Raw genomic sequence first — 8,334 nt, 5'->3', positions numbered from 1 at the left:
TTAATAGAAATCTCCAAAAAAAAAAAAAGAAATCAGTAAATTAATGCCCAGCGGTTAAGAGCACTGGCTGCTCTTCTAGAGTCCCAGAGTTTAATTCCCAATATTCACACGACAGATGACAACTAATTCCAGTTCATGATACCGTCACATAGAAATACATGTAGGCAAAACACCAATGAACATAAAATAAAAATAAATACATCATTTAAAAACTGCATGAGAGAAGCACACCAACTCTGATGCTGCACTCACACAGGCCTAAGTCTGCCCAGCACGCTCCTCAAATCTGTTCTTGATTTATTAACTAACGGCTTATGGTAGAAGTCTTCTGTAAGAGGAGGTGGTACGATCTCTCCTCATACAGCTGTCAATCTTTGCTTGATGAATTTCTAGACTATGTTATGGTGTGCACATGAATTTAGATGCAATGTAGAATAAAACACGGAAGGAAGCTAGCACAGCTCTTCAGGAAAAAGTCAATGCTTCCATTAAAAGAAAAAAAACTTAATGACTGAGTGAAGCCTTCAACTCAAGCTGAGAAAAGAACAAAACAAACAAAGCATAAAAAGGGGCCAGGCATGGAGACACCATTTAGGAAGTGAAGCAGAAGTCAAGGTCGCCCTCAGCTACAGAGAAAGTGAAGAACCAGCTTGGGCTACATGGAACCCTGTTCCAAAGCTCAAAAAGAGATGATAAATAAGCAGAAGTTTATTTTTCAAAATAAAAATGCAGTACGAAATAAGTGAAGCCCAAAGTTGCTGCCTTGAAAAAACTCACAATATTGTTTTAAAAAAAAAAGTCCAATGAGAAAGGTACAAATAACTTTGTGACTGGCTCACAACAGAAAACAGCAGTCTCCTGCCCCACTCTGCCTATCTAATCTTCTGTATTCGCCAGTCACCCATCCACAACTACAGAGGATAATTCCAGGAAGCCAAGGCTATCAATACCTACAGACACCCAAGCCCCTTACAAAAAATGGCACAGTATTTGCAAAGACCAACACACATAGCATATTATCACTCAAAATATAAAAATGCAGTAAAAATGCTACGCAAAAGGTTACTGCTCTATATTCAGGGAATAATAGCAAGAAAAAAATACTGTACATATTCAATAAAGACTCATGATTTCCAAATCATTTTTGGTACGCAGCTGTTTAAAAGCTGGCATGAGGGTGCCATGGGTAAAAAGGTCTGATTATATTACTAGACAGTGCCTACTGATGACTTAAAATGAAACAAAGGGGTTCTACTTTCTTATACATGCTGCTTCCTTTCTAGACCTCACTCCTCTGAATCCCACCAACAGAATCAGATCACATTTTGGTGTAAGCCAACTGATATTTGCAAGATCTTGGCCATGAAGATCTATCCACACACAGCTGTGCCACACAGCAGTTGTGGCTAACATTTTTTCTCTTGGAGCTAATTACAGCCTTTAATCGCTGTCCCATGTCTGCCTTGCTCTCCTCTCAGTTACTTTCTGATTTCTCTCCTCTGGCACCTGCTCTTCCCAGTGCTCTCTGCTCTCACTACTTTGGGCTGGTGACCTGTGTAATCTTCTTTCATTCCCCACAAAGGACCCTCTTCCCGTTCCCTATGTGTAGAGAACATGCACATTGCTTTGGGCAGGGCAACACTGTAAAACTCAATAGAGGCGCTGGGATCTCAGAAGCCATGCATTTGAGCTCTGGAGTCCAGTGTTGTGTGGTTGGCAATGTCTTCGTCAAGTGGCCTGATGGGGACAGCTTGCATACTCCAGGGTTCTCCTCACTACATTTTTTGGTCCTGCTTGGAAATTTCTGGATTTGTTAAATATCTTCACCAGGTTACTGACAGTGAAAAATTGGATGGCTAAGTCTGCCTTCCTGTCTTAACAATGCCCTAATGGCTTATCCTCCAACAGCTTTTTTTCTTTCCTGTAATTCGTGTGGTTAGGTCTCATAATGGTACAGGTATATCTGTGGATTTGTCATACTAGTGGCCTGTTGGGCCCTTCTTGGTTGTAAACCTGCATCCTTTAGTAGTTCCTTGCTATTTATCTATCTGGTTTGTTTTTGAGATAGGATCTTGTGTTACCCAAGGTACACCCAAACTTGCTATGTAGTTGAGGATAACTGTGAACTCCTGGTCCTCCTGCCTCTGGCTCTTGAAGACTGGGATGACAGGAATGTGCTACCATGTCTGTTTTAGGGATGGTGGGAACTGACCTCAGAGCTTGTGATGCTAGGCAATCATCCTATCAACTGAGCTACATGCGCAGTCCTCTCCCTTTTCCCTAGAGAATACTCCTAGACACCTGCAGAGTCTCAGACCATCCTCTGGTTCCCATATCTTCTTCTGTTTGTGTCCTTCATATGCTCCTCTGTATGGAAAATTCTCCCAGTAACTTTATGTCTGCTACCAGCTTTCATTTTTAGTAACTACTGTCCTCTGATATCTTCAACGATGACCTGCTCTTACTGAAGGGGCAGTGCCGAGCTGCCATCTCTCACCTGAGTGAGACTTCAGCCTGGAGGGGTTTGTTAGGGGGAGGGGTTGTTTTCAGACCTCAGACAAGTTGTTTGGTCTCTTGCTCACATTCAGTTTTCTTCCAGCATCTAGAGCCTCACTCTACAGGATGGTAAGGGCTGAGCAGTCCCACTGGTGGGTCCTTGCTCTCCCTGGTTAGTTTCTACAGAGAAATCTGTCCTTCCTATCTGAAGCCTGAGCCAGTTCCACCGCTCTAAGAAGAAAATGAAGAAGTCTGAAGTTGCCCAGATTCCAACACCTGACTCTTGAGTCCCTGTCCTTAGTCTCAAGTCTCTCCCAAGGGACCCAACATTCTGCTGATGGAGCAGAAATGTAGGTGGGTGGGGCAGGGCAGGGCTGGGGCAGACCAGGAGACCAGGGCTATGAGCAGGCCACCAGTTTGTGCTTCCCTGTACTTTCTAAGATCTGTAAGAGCAGACATGTTTCCTGGGTATCCCACTGCTGGCTTCAGCTTCTCTGGCATGTTTGGGTTAATGCTGCTGCAAACACATCCTGGCATCTTTTTAACCTTGCTCAATGCTCCCCACTTTTCCCTCTGTCTTTGCATTTACGTGGAGCAGAATTCCAGGAGGGCACCAAGGCCAGGACATTCACTGTTGCCTCATGTTTAATCAGACACTCCTAAGTGGCCTCCTGAGACAGAAGCAGGGTTCCCTAAGGGGACACAGGAAGTGACAGCATCAGGTCAAAGGTCAAGAAGAACAACCTGTGCTTCCCATGCTATTCAACAACTTCAGCTGTCTCCTGGTGTTCTGAGTGGTGAGCCTGACTTTAAAGGGTACATGTTGACTCTTACCTGGCCATAGTTTATATTATGTTCTATGCTCAGTCACAAATAAATGCATGAAGTAAGTTCAAGTTCAAAGGACTCATCTGATTGGAAGTCAGCCAACCACAGTCAGGCCAGATACTGTCTCAATCATGTTACTGCCAGTGGAAGTAACACACAGATTGCTATCCTTGGTCATTTTATTACTAGTATCTGCTAGGGGCATTCGGTACACCACACACCAGCAGATACCAGATATAAAATGACCGGGTATAGTATTCTGTGCATTACTTCTAATGGTAGTAACATGGTTGAGGGAGTAGAGCCTTTCTGCTTGAGGCAAGCCTGTCAGACAAACTCTACAGCTTCAGACAGTGTGAGCATAATTAAGACGAGGGACTATTGATTAATATTCTCCTACTGGACAAAGTATTACCCAATGAAGCCTGCTCTCCATAGCTTTGTGTATCGCAGCCATGTCATGTGGCCCTGAGATGTCCTCAAAGCCAGTCTGTGTGTATGTGGGGGGCGACAAAAGGCACCCTGCCCTGCAGCCTACTTTCAAAGAGACCCAGCTCGGTTCTCTCTCTCTCTCTCTCTCTCTCTCTCTCTCTCTCTCTCTCAAATCAGTTCTGTACCTAGGGTAACTATCAGGTTACCCACCAGACACCCACACAAGGGATGCAGAAGAAAGAAGAGTTCCTTGACCCCCTGGGAACACTGGCCTAGCTCTACTACGAAGTGAGGGGAAGCTTTTCCCTCAACTAAAACTAGTCACCATAGAAAATGACCCAGCAAACCAAACAGCAATCAAGCCTTTCTTGATTGGGGCTGAGTGAGGGTGTGATGTCCCCACCCTCTGGTTTCCACAGATGGGCCTTGCCCTCATCTAGGGGGCATGTTTTTCACAAACCTGGCACTCTAACCTGGCAGCAGCAGCAGATGGGGCTAGAGAGATGCCTCACTGGCCAGGAGTTCTTGCTGCTCTTCCAGAGACCAAGGTTCATGTTTCAGCACCTACATGTTCATTCACAACCCTCTGCATCTCCAGTTCCAGGGGCTCTAATGCCCTCTTCTGGTCTCTATGAGCACTGCATACATGTGGTGCAGACATGCATGCAACCAAAACAATACTACACATAAAAATAAATACAAAGAAGAAGAAGAGGAGAAGAAAGAAGAGGAGAAGGAAGAAGAAACTGGCAGGTGCTCTCTGCTCCTATCTGTGATGAACACAGGTGACTTTCCCCAGGCAGAGGGCAAAAGTGTTAAAGACAAGATTAGGAGGATGGCCCAGGAACATAGGAACAGACAGCCTCACTCCTTAGAAGAACAAGGACTGCCCAAGATTAGCCTTTCTGTTGCTAAAATCTGCCTAGAAAGAACATTCTCATCGATTCCAGAACATTCCATCACAGACTTGTTCAGAACTTGCAAAGCAGTGGCCCCTTGAGGTTTGGCTCTCAAGCATATTCTGTGTGTGATAAAAGTCACAGCATTCATACCTAGCTCCCTTGTAGCTTCTGTGACTGGCATCTTTCTCTATGGCCCACCAAAGTACAAAGCCTGCGACATCCTGACAACCATGGGCATGAGCCAACATGAATGAAAAAAGCTCAGCACATGGGCTGGAGAGGTAACTCAGCAATTAAGAGCACTGGCTACTTTCCCAGAGGACCCAGGTTCAATTCCCAGCATCCACATTACAGCTCACAACTGTCTGTAACTCTTGTTCCAGGGGATCTGACACTCTCATACACATAGGCAAAAATCCCAATGTACATATAATAAAGACAATTTTTAAAAACAAAAACAAAAAAGAAAAACCAAAAAATGAACAAACAACAACAACAACAACAAAAAGAAATAAAGAGAAAGAAGAAAGAAAAAAAGAGTGAGCTCAACACAACAGTCTGCCCACCTTGGGTGACCCCTATTTGCCACTTTCTCCTTACCATTCAGGAGCTGAAGCTCCAGGAAGGTGCTGGAACACACCTTACACACCCACTGGCCACGCTCAGGTTCTGCGGGGACACTGGGCTCAGGGGTGCCTGTAGCTGCAAGACATAAGACAGAAGGGTTAGCTACTGCAGCTGAGTAAGGCCTGATCCCTAGGTGATGATGACAAGGACAGAGATGCCCAGACTCATGAGCACGTGTATTCTAGGCATTGTCCTCAGTTTCACACACACTGACCAAGTTCATCCCATTTTACAGATGAGGAATCTGGGCAGATGTATTATCCCTGCGACTACCACAGGGTCAGCCCTGTCACCAGAGGCATAATGTGCCCCTCCCCCACCCCAATCACTAGCCTTGTGGGAGCAGAGTCCTTCAGATTCTCTGAGAGAAAAACAAGCCTTCAGGACCCACACTTGAGCTGGGCCCCATTGTGCTGACCTGTAATACCAGCTACTTAGTAGGCTGAACAAGATGACCAGAAGTCCAAGGCCCCCACTCTGGTCACAAGAACAAATTCAAAGACAACTTGGCATTTCGTGAGACCCTGTCTCAAAGTTTTGCTTTGCTTTAAAGGGGGGCTGGGTGTGTAGCTCAGAAGTAGAATACTTTACCTGAATTCTTTCTATAGCAACACACACACACATACACAACTCATGTTTAAATCTTCAGTGGCTCACACAACAGGGTATGGTGGGACCTAAAATAGCCACCTCACAGTGCTCGAGACTGAAATGGCTGTGGCCCTGGCCCAACATATCCCATGGAGATTTTTGTGATAAGGGTTGTGATAACTGTTATCTGGCAGGGAAGCCTGGTACCTGGGCAGGAGTAAGCTTTAAAATTGTTCAATTAAAAATAATTTCCACCTGGGGCAGGAGAATGCCACCCGGACAGTGAGTGTCTCTAGTCCTCCAATGACACACAGGAACCCGAGGAGAGACCAGGACGGGGGCTCCAGGAACACAGACTAACCTTGGTGATGCAGATGGGGAGGGGACTGAAGGCTCCTTTCCAAGTCACAGGCATTCTCCTGGGACCTGCACTAGGCATGCCTCAAGATCTGGTCTAGCCAGTTTGTCTGTGGGGCCAGCTTACAGCTACCCTTCTTGCCTGTTATATCCAGACCCATCACCACGTAGCTTTAACGCTCCAGAGGCCACTCAGAGGAAGTGCCTGAGTCTAGACAGTCTCCCAGATCTGCAGCTATATACCCACCATGCACCAGGAAAGAGCACATCCCGTCTCTCTGCATCCTAAGCTAGTGCCAAGAACACAAAGAATAGAGATGAGGATGCAGACCATCACAGCTGGGGAAGAAGCATATGCAATGTGGAACCTGTCAGACCGAAATCAGAGATAGAAAAAGGAAACAAAGAGGTGGCAGATAGGAACTGCATCCTGAATGTCCCACCCAATGTCTGAACTCTTCTTTGCCACTTTCTAGGGATCTGCTGGTTAGGGACTCCCAGGAAATTGGGAACAAATAGAAATGAGTCAAATTCTCATCCAGGTTCCCAAACATACAGAGTTTCCCAAGAAGGGGTTCAAAAAAGCAATCACTGGGGTCCAGCAAGGGCTCAGCAGGAAAAGGCACCTGCCACCAACCCCAATGACCTGAGTTCAATGGGACCCATGAGATGTAGGAAAGAACCAAATCCCACAAGCTGACTCTAGCCCCATGGCGTGTGCACACACACACACACACAAATAGTTTTTAAAAAGGAACCCTTGGGACACTGGGCTGGAATTCCTTTCATCTAAGAGGCACACCATCTCCTACAACAATCACACAAGAGAATTTATACTGCCCCAAACAGGACCCTAATCTTGGGTACCTGCTGCTCTGGCACTGAGTGAAGACTTCTCTTTGGAAGAACCAGGCAGTCATGACAGAAGATTTGCCCAAAGGTAACTTTACAAGGTAAAAACATTCTCTAAGAAAAAAACCAAGAGGCAATAGCCAGCAGATGAGTCCCTAAGTACCACCTGACATTTCCTAACACAGGGAAATTGCTCAGCCAAACAACGTGACACAATCACAAAGTTTACAGCAACATGGACAGCATAAGAAGAGAAGTTTCAGGTGTGAGCACAGTCAAAACCAAGTAACAGAAGGGCAGGCACAGGCCAACTGTGAAAAGTCCAGCAGGACACACAGCAGCTCAGCTTGGGACAGAGGGTCACTGAGGGTGAAATCAGGATGGGAGGATGAGCTAATCTACAGGAGACTGTGGTAGAGTCACACACTTGCACACCTACTGAAAGCCCCTGAAGTGAGTACTCAACACGTTGAGTTCAACTGAATACATTGAAACTGGTTTGAAAATTAGAAAACACTAATCATAAAGCCAGAGGCAGAGAGAGAGGGGGAGAGGGGGAGACAGACAGACAGACAGACAAGCAGGCCAGACTATGGGCATAACATGGCTTTCCAGGGACTAGAAGAGGTTACCTTCTGTCTTTCTCAAGAGAAGGGTGGTTCTGAGCCCATGCTCCCCACTACATCCACCTGTTCATGCCCTTTGGAGGAAAGCAAGCCACTCAATGTGGGCCAGGGAAACATGAACCCAGAATAGCAGTCCATAGCCAGAACAAAGAATCCAAGTCCATTTTCAGGGGCATCATAGCTGAAGCAGGATAAAACCTGTATAATCAATCAATCAATCAATCAATCAATCTCTCTCTTTTCTTTTTCTTTCTTTCTTTTTTTTTTTTCTGAGACAGGGTTTCTCTACAGCTGTCCTGGAACTCACTCTGTAGACCAGGTTGGCATCGAACACACAGAGATCTGCTTGTTTCTGCCTCCCGAGTGCTGGGATTAAAGGTGCGAGCCTCCACATCTGGGTTGAAACCTGTGTTCTTTAAGCAGATGTTCCTAAACTCACAGAGCTGCCTGGTGAAGCTACTGTTAAGTGCAAATACCAAGCCTACTGTACCCCCACTGTGACAGCGAATAGTGTGGCTGTTCTCTTGATGGTCATGTGACCACTGAGAGCTGCAGTTGTCCAGCCTCGAGAGAATCCTACCACCTACCCATCACAGGCCAAGGGAAGACCAAAGCTTATAGTA

The 8,334-nt window shown here is 45.9% G+C and overlaps 1 protein-coding gene across 1 annotated transcript in view; it reads right to left on the bottom strand.

The window, feature by feature from the left end:
• Nucleotides 1-8,334, bottom strand: part of Prdm15 (PR/SET domain 15) — a 62,454-nt gene that overhangs the window by 35,428 nt on the left and 18,692 nt on the right. The window contains exon 6 of the mRNA XM_026777555.1: nt 5,259-5,360. Within this exon, the coding sequence (XP_026633356.1) occupies nt 5,259-5,360 (102 nt within the window). The remainder of the gene's footprint in view (nt 1-5,258; nt 5,361-8,334) is intronic.

Source organism: Microtus ochrogaster, unplaced genomic scaffold (genome assembly GCF_000317375.1).
Source record: "Microtus ochrogaster isolate Prairie Vole_2 unplaced genomic scaffold, MicOch1.0 UNK72, whole genome shotgun sequence".
In the NCBI taxonomy this organism is placed as follows: domain Eukaryota; kingdom Metazoa; phylum Chordata; class Mammalia; order Rodentia; family Cricetidae; genus Microtus; species Microtus ochrogaster.
This window is presented reverse-complemented; position numbering and strand designations above follow the sequence as displayed.